General features: G+C 51.8%; 1 protein-coding gene and 1 non-coding gene across 4 annotated transcripts in view; one reads left to right on the forward strand and one right to left on the reverse strand.

Annotated features, from left to right (window-relative positions):
* Positions 1–16,292, forward strand: part of ITPK1 (inositol-tetrakisphosphate 1-kinase) — a 186,789-nt gene that overhangs the window by 12,776 nt on the left and 157,721 nt on the right. The window contains exon 2 of one of the 3 annotated variants that reach the window (XM_023205514.3): positions 11,836–11,952. The exons of the other annotated variants lie outside the window; for them this stretch is intronic. Coding sequence (XP_023061282.1) covers positions 11,836–11,952 — 117 coding nt within the window. The remainder of the gene's footprint in view (positions 1–11,835; positions 11,953–16,292) is intronic. 3 annotated transcript variants of the gene reach the window in all.
* Positions 288–360, reverse strand: TRNAK-UUU. Its single transcript has one exon. It is a non-coding gene; the product is annotated as a tRNA-Lys (tRNA).

The following is a 16,292-nucleotide window of genomic DNA, read 5'->3' on the forward strand; positions in this document are numbered from 1 at the left end:
GAGTAGCTGGGACTACAGGCGCCCGCCACCTCGCCCGGCTAGTTTTTCGTATTTTTTAGTAGAGATGGGGTTTCACCGTGTTAGCCAGGATGGTCTCGATCTCCCGACCTCGTGATCCGCCCATCTCGGCCTCCCAAAGTGCTGGGATTACAGGCTTGAGCCACCGCGCCCGGCCAAATTTTCTAGCAAATATGTGATTTAGTCTTTGGAGGGTGTAAGTAAGTTAAACCTAGCAAAGCTAGGTAGTTTTGACTTCTACATGCTGCAGAAGTCAAAACTACACTTAACGCCTGGACAGGGACTTGAACCCTGGACCCTCAGATTAAAAGTCTGATGCTCTACTGACTGAGCTACCCAGGCCCTCCGGCTAGTTTTTTGTAGTTTTTAGTAGAGACAGGGTTTCACCGTGTTAGCCAGGATGGTCTTGATCTCCTGACCTCGTGATCCGCCCGTCTCAGCCTCCCAAAGTGCTGGGATTACAGGCTTGAGCCACCGCGCCCGGCCATTATTATTTTTTTTTTTGAGATGGAGATGGAGTCTTGCTCTGTCTCCCAGGCTGGAGTGCAGTGGCGTGATCTCAGCTCCCTGCAACCTCTGCCTCCCGGGTTCAAGTGATTCCCCAGCCTCAGCCTCCTGAGTAGCTGGGATTACAGGCGCCTGCCACTACGCCTAGTTAATTTTTGTATTTTTAGTAGAGACGGGGTAGAGACGGGGTTTCACCATGTTAGTCAGGCTGGTCTTGAACTCATGATCTGCCTGCCTCAGCCTCCCAGAGTGCTGAGATTACAGGCGTGAGCCACCATGCCTGGCCCTATTTTTCTTTTTCTTTCTTTTCTTTTCTTTTTTTTAAGAGACAGGGTCTTACTATGTTACCCAGGCTGGTCTCCAACTCCTATGTTCAAGCAATCCTCCCCACCTTGGCCTCTTGAGTAGCTGGGACTACAAGTGTGCTACTGCACGCAGCTCATGGGTTTCTCTGTGAGGAATAGAGTGATGTGGGACTGCTGGCTTCTGTCTGGGTGAAATTTCCTCTTTGCTCTGCACCCCCACCCGTCTTACAGATACGGAAATGAAGACTCAGAAAGAACATGCAGGTCAGACACAGTGGCTCATGCCTGTAATCTCAGCACTTTGGGAGGCCGAGGCAGGTGGATCACCTGAGGTCAGGAGTTCAAGACCAGCGTGGCCAACATGGTGAAACTCCATCTCTACTAAAAATACAAAAAATTAGCTGGGCATGGTGATGCACACCTGTAATCCCAGCTACCTAGGAGGCTGAGGCAGGAGAATTGCTTGAACCCAGGAGGCAGAGATGGCTATGAGCCAAGATCACACCACTGCACTCCAGCCTGGGTGATAGAGCAAGACTCTGTCTCAAAAAAAAAAAAAAAAAAAAAAGAACAACAAAAAAAGCCCCAAACAAGTAGTTATAGAGCTAGCAGGTCGGGTAGCTTAGATTGGAACCTGGCCTGACTGATACTAAAGCTTTTTTTTGTCTTTTTTTTGTTTTTGTTTTTTGAGACAGAGTCTCGCTCTGTTGCCAGGCTCTGGAGTGCAGTGGTGCAGTTTCGGTTCACTGCAACCTCTACTTCCCAGGTTCAAGTGATTCTTCTGCCTCAGCCTCCCAAGTAGCTGGGACTACAGGCGCATGCCACCATACCCAGATAATTTTTGTATTTTTAGTAGAGACAGGGTTTCACCATGTTGGCCAGGATGATCTCGATCTCTTGACCTCATAATCCGCCCTCCTCGGCGTCCCAAAGTGCTGGGATGACAGGCGTGAGCCACCACTCCCTGCCTTCTTTCTGTCTTTTTTTGCCATTGTTGTTGTAGAGACAGGGTTTCACTATGTTGGCCAGGCTGATCTCTAACTCCTGAGCTCGATTGATCGCCTGCCTGAGCCTCCCAAATTGTTGGGATTATAGGCTTGAGCCACTGTGCCTAGCCAGCCTATTTTCTTTTGCTTTTTTGTGAGTCTCTGTCATCCAGGTTGGAGTGCAGTGGTGTAACCTCAGCTCACTGCACCCTCCACCTCCCAGGTGCAAGAGATTCTTGGCCCCTAGCCTTCCAAGTAGCTGGGATTACAGGTGTGTGCCACCACGCCCGGCTAATTTCTGTAGTTTTAGCAGAGACAGGGTTTCACCATGTTGGCCAGGCTGTTCTTGAACTCCTGACCTCAGGTGATCTAGCCACCTCAGCCTCCCAAAGTGTTGGGATTACAGGTATGAGCCACTGCACCCGGCCCAGCCTATTTTCTTTAAGATTTTAAAGTCCTAACATTCATCACGGGATCCTTGAAAAGAAAAGGAGTTATGTCCTCACCACCAGACGCTTTTGCCGCCTCCCTGCAGGAAAGTGTGTCCAGTGGCATTGGGATCGTGTTGGAGAAAGGTTTTGCTTCCTGCACAATCAGCTCCCAAGCACGCTTTTTATAACTTAACCTGGGCGCAGACAAGCTGTGGCCTGTGCTTGTGGAGATTTGGGTGCCCCATCCTCTGGCTGCTCTGGGGATGCCTGAAGCTATGGAGAGGCCAGTCCAGGACCCAGCTTCTGACCTTTGTCTATATATCAGGAGGAGCCCTCCTGGTGAGTAATGTGCCTCATTCTTTTGGGGGAGCTGACAGAGGTGCCTGTAGTGTGGAGCTGGTGGCAGGGGCAGGGGAATCTTCCTCCAGAAATGCACATAAGCCTGCAGTCACCCTGCCCTGCATTGTTAAGAGTTATAAGGACAGTTAGCTCCAGAAACAGCAGTGGCTCCTGTCTCTGGAGCTCCAGCTTTGTGCCTGACGTGGTGCTGAGCGCTAACATGTGGCTCTTTGAGGCCGTATGTGGAGACCGAGGCTCAGAGAGGGTAAATGACCTTCCCAGGGTTTCATAGCTGATCACCCTGGGGGTGGGTTTTAAACATCAGTTTGCGCGGTGGCAAGATCTCAGCTCACTACCACCTCTGCCTCCTGGGTTCAAGCGATTCTCCTGCGTCAGCCTCCCGAGTAGCTAGAATCACAAGCATGCGCCTCCACACCCAGCTAATTTTTTTGTATTTTTAGTAAAGATGGGGTTTCACCCCATTTGCCAGGCTGGTCTCGAACTCCTGACCTCAAATGATCCACCTGGCTTGGCCTCCCAAAGTGCTGGGATTACAGGCGTGAACCACCGTGCCTGGCCTCGGCTCCTTACTAGGAGGATGACTGTGGGTGTGTTTCGGCTCCTCTCTGGGCTTAATTTCCTTGTCAGTAAGAGGTGGCCTTGTGCTCAGGCATAGGAGGGGGTCAGCACATGCAAACTTCCCTTCTGTGCAGGACAGAGGCCATCTTTGGAAGGAAGATGGAGGAAGGTGGCCCCTCACTCACCTGTGTCAGGTGGTATCAGAGTAAACCTCCACTGTGGGGTGAGGTACAGAGAGTCACAATCTTAAAAGAGGAGTAATTTTTGAAAACCTTTGAGCCAGAAGAGGCCTTTGCAAATGAGGATTTGCAGCTCAGAGTGGCGGCCTTGCAGGGTCACACATGTAGAGCTTTGGGCTGACAGCTTTGCAGCCCACAAGTACATCTCCTGTGGCCTCCAGGGAACCTCTCGGAGTGTGAAGAGGCAGGGTGTGTTCTGTTCTGGGCCGTCATTGGTGGACCCCATCCCTGGCCAGGATGAGTTATTTTTGTTGATGGGCCCTGAGGACTCTCCTAGCCTTGCTGGAAATGCGGCAGGAAATTCTTTAGATTTGGGACGCCCTCCTGGGAAGGGTGGGGGAGTGGGTGGGTGCCTCTTCCCTGACGCACCCATCTGGGACTTGGGCAGTTCTGTGAGTGCCTCTGCATGAGCTTCAGGCTGGGACCCCGTGGACAGTGAGACCCATGGACTGGGCCACATGGCTGCAACTCTGTTTCTGTTGCTGTGTGCTCCGGTCCTCTCACTCTCAACCAACAGATGTAGTGAGTCACTGGGGTCTCGTTAGTTAATGATCTGAGCAGAAAGTTGATTGTATGGCTGATTCCTAGAGTCACAGGGATGGATGGGTTCTGACAGGAGCCTCGGTGCTGAGCGGGTTCGGTAACAAAGGGGATGTATTGGTTCCTGAGTCAAATCCTTGGGGCATTCTGGCTTCAGGTGCAGGTAGACTCGGGCTCAGGCGACAGTCCAATAGGGCCTGGTCTGTCTGTCTGTCTCTCTCCCCCCCGCCCCCTCCCTGCTTCCCTGGTCTCTTTTACATTGGCTTCATTCTCAGGCGCATATGGTACAAGGTGAGTCCTCACCCTCAACCCTTATTCTCAGCCAGGCACTGTGGCGTTCCTTAGGTGTGTGATCTCATTCGATCCGCATTACAGCCCTGGGAGGGGGGTGGTTTTAGCATTCCTGTTTCTAACAGAAGGGCTAAGTAACTTGCCTGGGGTCACACAGCTGGTAGGGGCAGAGCTGGGATTCAGAGCTGGTCGGGTTGGCCCCAGGGCCCCCCATCCCTCATGCTCCAGGTCCACAGGGACGGGGATTCCTTCTGGTGGCCTCTGATTTGTCAGCCTGGGCCACGTACCTGTCTCTGAACCATTCTCGCTGGGGCTGGGGAATGCAGTGCCTCATTCCCTTCTACATGGCCTGAGTGTGGGCGGGGTGGATCCCCAAAAGAATGCTGTGGGGGGACTGTTCCCCAGAGGCAGGGGAGGGATGTTTGGCAGCTGAGGTGGGGGTGGACGTGCTCCCTGATTCTGGGCTTCAGTGGCTGGCCAGAGTGAGGCTGGAGGCTGCTTTCCCTCAGCTTCCAGCTCTGGAACTGGCTTGCAAAGACCTGGACAGGGCCTGAGAATTCGCGCACAGAGTCCAGGGCCAGGACGATGTTCCCAAGAAGGGAGTGGAGGTAGCCCCACAAGTCTGAGCCCCAGTCTGGCCTGCCCTCTGCTGGGCGCCTCTGCTTGGGGTTCCAGAATTCTCAGAGGCGGGTGGGTGGGAGTGCTGGTGGGAAGCTTTGGAAGGGGGGCTGCTCAGGGCCTCCCTGTGGCTGGGTGGCCCGAAGCGGCTTCTTGGACCCCACCTGGTGACTCAGTTAAACCTGAGTCTGGCTTATTCCCATGGCCAGCCTGACACAGGCAGATTCTGAGGGTCCTGGCTGCGCCTAGCAGCCGGCTGGGTGGGTGGGCATACTGGAGGGCTGATATCCTATTTGTGGGCTGGGGTTTTTCAGGGCCTTGGGAAAGACTGCCTGAGTTCTGGTAGAAGGACCATGTCTTCCCTGCCCCGCTGTCGCTGTGCAGAACCTTGGTGTTTTGACACTGAAGTGTTCTGGAGCTAAACAATCTTGTGTTTTGTAAACACAATTAGCCTGTTGCTGTTTGACCCTGTCCTGCTTGGGAAAGGTTGAGAAGGTGTCTTTCTGCTGGATCCTGGGAATTCTGAGAGCCTGGAGCAGCTGTGAACTAGTGGCTGGGGGTTGTCGGAGCTGGAGGGGAGTGTTGGTCGGGGGAGGGCCACTCCTGTCCAGGACGTTCCGCTCCGATGTACTAAGCCAGACCCTGGCCCCTCACAGCTGAGCAGGCCTGGTGGGAACTGTGGGGAGGGCATGCTGGACTATTTCCACCCGGAAGGGGAGAGGAAATGGATGATGAGTGGCTGGTGGCCACAAACCCAGGATGTTCCATACCTCGAGGCCCCAGTTCTGAGGGCCCCGGGCAAAGGGGCTGGGCTGGAGGTTGGGAGAAGTGCAGGGTGACAGGCCCTGGTTAGAGTGTGGGTCTCTCATGGTTTCTTTCTGAAACGAATGGGGCAGGTTAGGGCAAGGCCTGCTCAGAGCCCCTTGCCCCAGGCCTGCTTACCCGCTGCGGGCGCCTCTGCTTGGTGTTCCAGAATTCTCAGAGGTAGCTGCATGGGAGTGCTGGAGGGAAGCTCGGGAAGGGAAGCCACTCTGCCCTGCCTTGGTTGTGGCCGCATGGACAGCCCTGAAGTAGTTCATGGGCCTTTCGGTGCTGCACAAGGTGGCAGAAGCTGGGACCAGCGCTCAGACCCCTGCTCTGCCGTTTAGCTGTGTGGCCCTGCACCATGGTCTCTATTTGAGGGCTCCTAGCTCAGAGGCTCTGGGAAATGAGTTTGGAACCCATTACTTCTGGTTTTGCTGGTGGGGCTGGTGGACCTGTCAGATTGGACAATGAAAACCTCAGGGAAGCACTTTGGTTGGGTCTGTTAGGTTACGCTGTGAGGAGGGGTTGCTGCTGTTTATCCGCTGGTGAAAACGGAAACCAAGTTCAAGAAGTTGGTGAGTTGACCCATGAAATGCCTTGCAGTTTCTTGGGGAAGGTCATAACTGACTTGTGAATAGCACTAAACACATTTTTGTTAAAAAGCACTACTGACTGGGTATGGTGGCTCATGCCTGTAATCCCAGCATTTGGGGAGGTCAAGGCAATAGGATTGCTTGAGCCCAGGAGTTCAAGACCAGTGTGGGCAACATGGTGAGATCCAGGTCTCTTTTTCTTTTCTTTTCTTTTTTTTTGTTTTGAGATCTGGGTCTCTTTAAAAAAAAATTAGTAGGGTACAGTGATGCGTGCCTCTGGTCCCAGCTACATGGGAGGCTGAGGTAGGAGGATCAGTGGGAGGCTGCAGTGAGCAGTTATTATGCCATTGCAATCCAGTCTGGACAACAGAGTGAGGCCCTGTCTCAAAAAAAAGGTACTACTGTACATGATCAAAAATCATATTAAGCGTGGCATGCCTGTAGTCTCAACTCCTTGGAAGGTTGAGACAGGAGGATTGCTTGAGCTTAGGAGTTTGAGGCCAGCCTGGGCAACATAGTGAAACCCTATGTTTAAAACAAACAAACAAGAATCTCCAAACCAAATTATATCAAGGGCATATAGTGCAAAGTGAGTCTCCCTCACACTCAACTCTTAGTCCCCAGAGGCAGCCATGTTGCCACCTTTTTGTGTGTTTTCTCAGATACGTACTGTTTACAAGCAGACAGGTATGAAGACAGATGCATGTAGGCACACACGTGACGGCCCTGCCACACTTCACTTATTTTCATTTAATAAAGCTTGTAGATGATTCTTTACCTACACTGACTTTGAACTGTCAGTGTTCTGAAAATAATATGCTCATATAACTTTACTTTTCTGTTCTGATACAACCCCAGGATCGAAAAAGAACCCTTGTCAGTCATTTCTTGGAGTTCTTGGCCTGCCGGCTTGTGCTTTCTCTCTCCTTCTCTGGGTCAGCTTGGGCTGCTGTAACAAGTGTCACACACTGGGTAGTTTAAACAGCAGGCATTTATTTCTCACAGGTCTGGAGCCTGGAGGTCCAAGACCAAGGTGCCAGTAGATTTGGCTTCTGGTGAGGGTTCTCTACTTGGCTTGCAAACAGCTGCACTGTCACTGTGCTCACATGACGGGAGGAGAGACAGCATGCTCTGGTCTCTTCCTAGAAGAGCACTAATTGCACCTTGGGTACTCTACCTTTGTGACCTCATCTAACCCTAATTACTTCCCAGAGGCCCCAACTCCTAGTATCATCACATTGGGGATTAGGGTTTCAACCTCTGAATATTGTGAGGACACAAACGTTTAGCCCATGGCATCCCTCCTGGCAGTGCAGAGGTTGTGCGGCACAAGTCACTGTCCCCCCAGGGCTAGGCTGGGAGGGGCTTCATTCAGCATGAGCAGGTCCCCTACCTCCTGCACCAGCCCCGGGCATGTGGCCCCAGGACAGGTGCTGTTCGGGAAGGAGGCCATCAGGCGTGCTGGCCCGAGTCTTCTTCCAGGCTTCTGAGCCCAGCCTGGCACCCAGGACAGGTGGCTGAGCTTGGGCAGGTGGGGACCTCCCTTTCCTCATCTGAAAATGGGGGTATCAGTGCCCAGTTTTGGGGTGGGTTGGGGGATCAGAAGAGATGCAGACTGAATTGGTAGAGGTGGTTTCTAGCAGATAATGGCTAGTCTGATTACAATTTATGTTCTTTTCAAAGCTTTTTTTTTTTTTTTTCTTTTTTTCTGGCTAAAGATGTTTTTAGAGGCAGTCCTCATCTCTTATCTCTAAACTGATCTGAGAGAGGGGCTGCTGCTGTGGACTCTTGCACTAGGGAGGATTGATCTTGGTTGATACCCTCTCACCTGGTACTCTCCCTGCCTTACGGCCAGCTGGGGCAGGGAACTGGGGCCTTTTGCGGGCTGGTGAGGGTCCTCTCCACAGCCCAGCCAAGTCTGGATTTCCTCAGCTACCTCCCGTGGCTTCTAGCAAAATCTACCCTCCCTGAGTCCCATATGCTTCTGGGAGGGACCCCCCACCAGCCAGCCCTTGATTCACGTTGAGCCCCAGCTGAAGGAAATGAAGGGTGTCATGTTTTTCCCGAATTTTTGGTCCTCTTTTTTTTTTGAGACGGAGTCTCACTCTGTCACCCAGGTTGGAGTGCAGTGGCGTGGTCTTGGCTCACTGCAACCTCTGCCTTCCGAGTTCAAGCAATTCTCCTGCCTCAGCCTCCCAAGTAGTTGGGACTACAGGTGCCTGCCACCACGCCCAGCTAATTTTTGTATTTTTATTAGAGATGGGGTTTTACCATATTGGTCAGGCTGGTCTCGAACTCCTGACTTTGTGATCCACCCTCCTAGGCCTCCCTAAGTTCTGGGATTACAGGCGTGAGCCACCGCGCCCGGCCTGGTCCTCTCTTAAGACAATTTAATATCATGAAATAAAAGTTTCAAGAGACAAATCATCCTTCTACCCTCCATCCATTTTCTTTCTGTATATTCTCTCCCCTTTTTGTATCTAACACTCAGTTGAAATCCTCGTATATAGAGCGTTTTGATTTCTTTCTGCACCCAGTGTTGTAGTGTCAACAAGTTCCATGTTTATATAGTCTTTAGACTGTTCCTTTTTAAATTTAATACTTTATTATGAAAATAATACATATACATAAACATGCTTATAATAAAATAAGCATCTCCCTCCCCCTTAATACCAAGTGTTAACCATTATTAACTTATAGCTGCTCTTGTTTTATTTCCCTACTATTATTATTATTATTGTTATTATTATTATTTGAGACAAGGTCTTGCGCTGTCATCCAGGCTGGAGTGCGGTGGTGCCGTGGTACAGTCACGGCTTATTCCTGGACTTACTTCCTGGACTCACTCCAGCCTTAACCTCTTGGGCTCAATTGATCCTCCCACCTCAGCCTCCTGAGTAGCTGGGACTACAGGTGCATACCACAAGGCTGGCTAATTTTTGTATTTTTTGTAAAGATGAGGTCTCACTATGTTGTCTAGGCTGGTCTGGAGCTCCTGTGCTCAAGTGATCCTCCCACTTCAGCCTCCCAAAATGCTGGGATTATAGGGATGAACCACCTTGCCAGGCCTTCCCCATTTTATTACTATTGTTTTTCAAGACAGGGTCTCACTCTGTTGCCTAAGCTGGAGTGCAGTGGCGTGATCATGGCTCACTGCAGCCTTGATCTGGACTCAGGCGATCCTCCTGCCTCAGCATCCCAAATAGCTGGCACTACAGGCACGCACTACCATGCCCAGCGAATATTTGTAGATTTTATAGAGACTGGGTTTTGCCATGTTGCCCAGGCTGGTCTTGAACTCCTGGGCTCAAGCTGTCTGGCCGCCTTGGCCTCCCAAAGTGCTGGGATTACAATTAAGCATGAGCCACCGTGCCTGGACCCCATATTGTTTTAAAGCAAATCTCAAACATGTAATTTCATATAAAACAACTGTAGTGTGGGGGGCCGGACACGGTGGCTCACGCCTGTAATCCTAGCACTTTGGGAGGCTGAGGTGGGTAGATCACCTGAGGTCAGGAGTTCAAAAGACCAGCCTGGCCAACATGATGAAACCCCGTCTCTACTAAAAATACAAAAATTAGCTGGGCATGGTGGCATGCACCTGTAATCCCAGCTATTTGGGAGGCCGAGACACGAGAGTTGGTTGAACCTGGGAGGCAGAGGTTGCAGTGAGCTGAGATCGTGCCATTGCACTCCAGTTTAGGCGATGGAGCAAAACTCTGTCTCAAAAAATAAAAAAAATAAAAAATAACTGTAGTGTGATCTTTAAAAGCTAAGGACTTAAAAAGAAAGTACAATAGACAGTGATCATTTTAAATTACTTCAGAATAGATCTACTGAATGTCTATGCTTGTGATTTATTGCACTGTAAACTTATTTAATTTTTTTTTTGCGACAGGGTCTTGCTCTGTTACCCAGGCAGGAGTGCAGCGGTGCCATCATAGCTTACTGCCGCCTTGAGCTCCTGGGCTCACGCAAGCCTCCTGCTTCAGCCTCCTGAGTAACTGGGACCTTAGGCATGTGCTACCACACTCGACTAATTTTTTTTTTTTTTTTGAGACGGAGTCTTGCCCTCTCGCCCAGGCTGGAGTGCAGTGGCGTGATCTCGGCTCACTGCAGCCTCCGCCTGCCGAGTTCAAGCAATTCTCCTGCCTCAGTCTCCTGAGTAGCTGGGACTGCAGGCATGTGCCACCATGCCTGGCTAAATTTTTGTATTTTTAGTAGAGACCAGGTTTTACCAAGCTGACCAGGCTGGTCTCGAACCCCTGACCTCATGATCTGCCCTCCTTGGCCTCCCAAAGTGCTGGGATTACAGGTGTGAGCCACTGCGCCTGGCCATTTTTTTTTTTTTTTAGATAGAATCTTGCTGTTGCCCAGGCTGTAGTGCAGTGGCGTGATCTCAGCGCACTGCAACCACTGCCTCCTGAGAATTGGGTTCAAGCAATTCTCATGCCTTAGCCTCCCAAGTAGCTGGTGTTACAGGCACCCACCACCACACCCGGCTAATTTTTGTATTTTTTTTTTTTTTTTTGAGACAGAGTCTCGCTCTGTTGCCCAGGCTGGAGTGCAGTGGCGCTATCTCGGCTCACTGCAAGCGCCACCTCCCGGGTTCACGCCATTCTCCTGCCTCAGCCTCCCGAGTAGCTGGGACTACAGGCGCCTGCCACTGTGCCTGGCTAATTTTTTTGTAGTGTTAGTAGAGACAGGGTTTCACTGTGTTAGCCAGGATGGTCTCGATCTTCTGACCTCGTGATCCACTTGTCTTGGCCTCCCAAGGTGCTAGGATTACAGGCATGAGCCACCGCGCCTGGCCATTAATTTTTGTATTTTTAGTAGAGACAGGGTTTCACCATGTTGGCCAGGCTGGTCTTGAACTTCTGACCTCAAGTGATCTGCCTGCCTTGGCCTCCCAAAGTGCTAGGATTATATGCATGAGCCACTGGGCCCAGCCCACACTTGGGGCTAATTATCTTTTTTTGAGATGGAGTTTTGCTCTTGTCACCCAGGCTGGAGTGTACTGGCCGCAATCTTGGTTCACTGCAACCTCTGCCTCCCAGGTTCAAGTGATTCTTCTGACTCAGCATTCTGAGTGGTTGGGATTACAGGCACATGCCACGATGCCTGGCTAATTTTTGTACTTTTATCATGTTGGCCAGGCTGTTTTCTAACCCCTGACCTAAAGTGATCCACCCACCTTGGCCTTCCAAAGTGCTGGGGTTACAGGCGTGAATCACCATGCCTGGCCGATTTTTCCCATTTTCTTGCTGTTGTAGATATAGCTGCATTGGACATCTTTGTGACTATAAATGTCTTCCTTCCCTTTCTGATTCCATTACGTGTAGGTAAAAGTTTTTATCAGTTATTGTTGCATAACAAACCATCCTAAAAACTACCGGCTTTAAGCAATAAGCAGTTTTTCATCCCACAGTTCTATGGGCTCTGCTGCTTAGCTCTGGTCTTGCCAGGAATCCCTTGTATGTGTGCAGTCAGCTTGCAGTCTGGTAAGGGGTCTCTGCCCTGGGGCTTGACCTTTGGCTAACCGAAGGCACTGGGCATGACCTGGCCTCCTTCTTGGCTTTCCTCAGGCTGCTGGACTTGTTCCTGACACTAACAGTGGATGTTTCCAAGGCCTCTGGAGGCCTGTTCGCGTTTCTACAGTTTGTTGGCCAAAACAAGACCCAAAGCCAGCTAACATTCAAGGGGTAAGAAAATAAACTTTACCCCTTGGCAGAGGTGGCAAAGTCATTGCAAAGGGCCTGGATACGGGGAGGGTCAAGCCCTGGGAACATGTCTGCACACGGAGTGTGTGATTTGGGCCTGCGCATTGGCCAGCAGCCCATAGACCTTTCCCGAATTAGTACCTGGCAGGTGCCCAGATGGTGTTGGGCTGGGCATGGGGAGGGGCGGAGAAGTCGGATTCATAAGGAACAACTGTCGTCATTCAGAAAGCTTTTCTGAGTGCCCGCTGTGTGCCCAGCTCTACCGAACCAGGTATTGTCAGTCCTGGTCCTCCAGGAACTTGGCCTTTGCTGACAGAGAGAAGGCTCTGTGGGTGACTGACCAAGGGACTCAGTGGCGTCAGTGTCCTGTGTGGTGGTGGGAAGTTTTGTTCCTGGATTGGGGCCTGGTGTTATCTGTGTGGCAACACCCAGCCTCCATGAAGAAGTTCATTTTTCTCAGCTGGAAGAGGAGGATGTTAGAACATTGGAGCCCGTATATTCTAGAACATTCGAGCCCCTACATTCTAGAACATTCCAACTGAGCGAGCCCTTGGGATTTTCAGTGGGAAAACCAGTGGTGAATCTGCAGCCAGGACTAGCTCCTGCGCTCCCTCCTCGTCGTGCTGCTGGGTGCATGTGTCGTTTCCAGATTGTATCCAGACCCAGGATTTCCTGTTGTTGTTGTTCTTGTGTGTTTCTTCACTAGAACAACTCCTACATCCCCTGCAGAGCTGTTTACAGACATCTGTCGACCTCCCTCTGTGCCAGGCCTCGTGGTGCATGTGGCCTCATGGTGGCCAAGATGGACAAGGTCTTGTCATTTGGAATTTTAGTCTTTGAGGGCTATGGGGAGGGTACAGACATGTCAACCAGTGACAGGGATGAAAATGAAGTGATAACAGTGATATGAAGGGGTCTGGGGACTGTCCTCACATAGTCAGAGAAGGCCTTTCCCAAGGAGAGAGCTGTGGCTGCCGCTGACAGGTCAGAAAGGAGTCAGCTGCAGGAAGCTGGGGCTGTATCATCTCAGACAGGGGAAGCGGGAATAGCAAGTGCAGAGGCCCTAGGGACTCGGGAGGGAGCCAGAGCTTGGTGTGTTGGTGAGCTGTGGCTGGAGGACATGGCGGGGCAAGGCCTGGGAGGACAGGTCTATGGGGAAGCAGGCAGGGCCAGGTTTCTCAGTGCTTTCCAGGCCCCAGCATGCAGTTTGAGTTTATTTTACAGGAGGTGAGAGGCAAAGGCTCTCATCAAATTACCCCACAACATAGTCCATGAAATAGTACTCAGCCATGAAAAACAACACAACTATGTCCTTTGCAGCAACATGGATGCAGCTGGAGGCCATTATTCTAAGTAAATTAATGCAGGAACAGAAAGCCAAATGTTGCATGTTCTTACTGATAGATGGGAACTAAACCTTAGGTACATATGGACACAAAGATGGGAACAGTAGACACTGGGGACTACTAGAGGGAGAAAGGGAGATGGGGGCAAGGGCTGAGAAACTACCCATTGGGTGCTATGCTCAGTACCTGGGTGATGAGATCATTCATAACTCCAAACCTCAGTGTCACATATTATACTTGTAACAAACCTGCACGTGTACCCCTGAATCTAAGATAAAAGTTGAATTTATGTAAAAAAAAAAAAAACCTAGTCTGTGACTCTAGGTGACCCTTTTAAAAGCTTTGGGTGGTGCTGATAAGGCGCCCAGGCCTATCTATGCCTGTTATCCTTTGATGATATTAAATGAACAGCATTGCTCCCAGTGTCCCTGGGGCTGTGCTCAGCCTCGAAGACCAGACACGACCAGATGCCTGTGACTGTGCCCTGGGGCGGCTTCATTACTTCCCATCCCTCCAGCTGCCTGCCACAGGGCCCAGAAGCTGGCTTTGGAATCAGAGGGACCAGGTCAAACTTGCTTCTGCTCCTGTCTAGCAAGTTGTGGAGCTTCTCTGAGACTGTTTCTCTGTCTGTAGGATAAACAAAGCACTTCTTAACTTCTGTGGTTGGTGTGTCAGTTGAAGTAATTATTAATGGTATAAAGTTCCACTGCCTGCTAGATTTATTTACAAATACTACAAATAACCCATTGTAGGCCCCAGTCAGCAGTGGATGGTATTACTGTGGTGGTGGTGCTGTGGTCTGGGTTTCAGACACCATGTGAGGTGCTGGAGTACTGAGTTCCTCCCACACTCCGGGACACCATCTGGTGTGGAGTCAGAGACAGGAGGTGAAGGGTTAGATGAACCCTGCTCGAGGAACAGGGCAAGTTTCTCTATCTGGGAAGACAGAAGAAAGCTTTCCGCGGGTGGTGACCCTTGAGAGGTATGTTTGAGGGCACAGGGAGCTTGTTCACAGACGATGGAAGGTAGTGGAGAAAGCGGGCAAGCCTGTGCCAAGGCGTGACTCTTTGGAACCAGGAGTCCTCCAAACATGGACTCTGGGCATGTAGGGCCAGTGCAGGTGGGTGGCTGCGGGGAGCCCCTGGAAGCCTGGGCTGAGAGCCTTGAGGAAGTGGTGGGCTGGCTGGGGGAGGAGCACCCGCTGCCTCTCCCTGTGCCTGCAGTGGGTCCTGTCCCCACGCTCTGATTGGCAGGTGTGGACATACATTTGTCAAGTGGTGAAGAACATGGAGCAGGCGGGTTCAGTGGCTTGGGTCCTGGCTGCCTCACTGGGAAGCTTGGTGGCCCTGGAAGGTCATTGAGTGTCCCTAAGCTTCCGCCAGGGAGACGATCGTAGGGCTGGTGTGAAGGGAGATGAGGAGTCTGTGTCTAGCACCCAGCACAGGGCATGCACTGATAATCTGATGGCTTCACCTGGCTCCCAGGGGCCGCAGCCAGCTGACACCCCCTTGGTGACTTAGCTGTATGGGTGGTGTGCGGCCTGGCACTGCTTGCTGGTCTGGGGGAGACGTCATAGGCTGGCCTGGGGAGGATGTCCCCTCTCAGCCTCCTCTGAGCCATGGACATAGGTGAGTTTTTGGAAAAGCCCATACCGGCGGTGATTCAGCTCTGCTTCTTGCTTCCTTCTATCTTCTTTTTTTATTTTATTTTTTTATTTTTTTGAGACGGAGTCTCGCTCAGTTGCCCAGGCTGGAGTGCAGTGGCACAATCTCGCCTCACTGCAAGTTCTCCTGCCTCAGCCTCCCAGGTAGCTGGGACTACAGGTGCCCGCTGCCACGCCCGGCTAATTTTTTACATATTTCGTAGAGACAGGGTTTTACTGTGTTAGCCAGGATAGTCTCGATCTCCTGACCTCGTGATCCGCCCACCTCGGCCTCCCAAAGTGCTGGGATTACAGGCGTGAGCCACCTCGCCCGGCCCCTTCTGTCTTATTCTTAAGTCACCCACAGAGCGGCCACCTGCCAGTGTCTGTCCTCCAATCCCCTGCCCCAAGGGACTGCTCTAGGCAGGGAAGAGAGAGGAGGAGGAGGCCCCACATATCCTCACGTAGAACAGAGGAGGAAACTGAGGCTCCTCACAGAGGTTGACTGACCTCTGCTGGACCACCCAGTTGTAAGAGCTTGGATGCCCCCAGACCCTCCCTCCTCCCGGGAGAGGTGGAGCCGAGGCGGTGGGGGCCTGGCTGGAGTGCCCCAGGAGCTGAGAGAAGTTTAGTCTGCCTAGAGCTTGGCAGTTGGGGTGAGGATCTCTTTGAGGCCTAATTGCACAGGATCCTATAAGCCATACAAGCTTGGGCTTTGCCCTGAAGGCTGGGGAAGCCATAGCAGGTGTGTGAGGTTGGCTGCTGGGTGGAGGCTGGGGGCTTGTGGGATTGGGCGGGGGGAGGCTGCTGCGATTGTCCAGGCAGTGGTGGTCTAGGTAGTACCGTGGCGGTGGATATCGACTCTTCAGAGTCCATCCAGGTCTGAGGACTCATTAGCACCTCAGCTACTCCTCAACTACTCAGGATGTTGTCTGTCTGGGGCCGGTGGCCTCAGCACTCCTGGTTCCTCAGCATTGCCACACACCCTGTATCCACAGACTCAGAATCTGTGTTTTAAAAGGGCCCCCAAGAGGTGCCAGTACAGACGGCACATTCATGTTTGCAAACATTGGTTTAGGGAAACTGTTGACCTGAGTGCAGGGCTGAGAGCGGGGAAGAAAGGACTGAGGTCAAGGCCCGACTTCATGAGGAAGGGGAGGTTGGGGAGTGGAGGAAGAGGAGATGATGTTGGAGCACGCAGACTTCTGACTGGGAGGAGGGCTACATCCCCCTACCCCAAGGGCGGCTTGAGGACTAGCACAGTTACAACACAGAGGGCCGAAACGGCCTGGCCGCCGGGGCCAGGGCAGAGAGCTGGGCTCTGCAGGGCAGCC

Source organism: Piliocolobus tephrosceles, chromosome 6 (genome assembly GCF_002776525.5).
Source record: "Piliocolobus tephrosceles isolate RC106 chromosome 6, ASM277652v3, whole genome shotgun sequence".
NCBI classification, from domain to species: Eukaryota; Metazoa; Chordata; class Mammalia; order Primates; family Cercopithecidae; genus Piliocolobus; species Piliocolobus tephrosceles.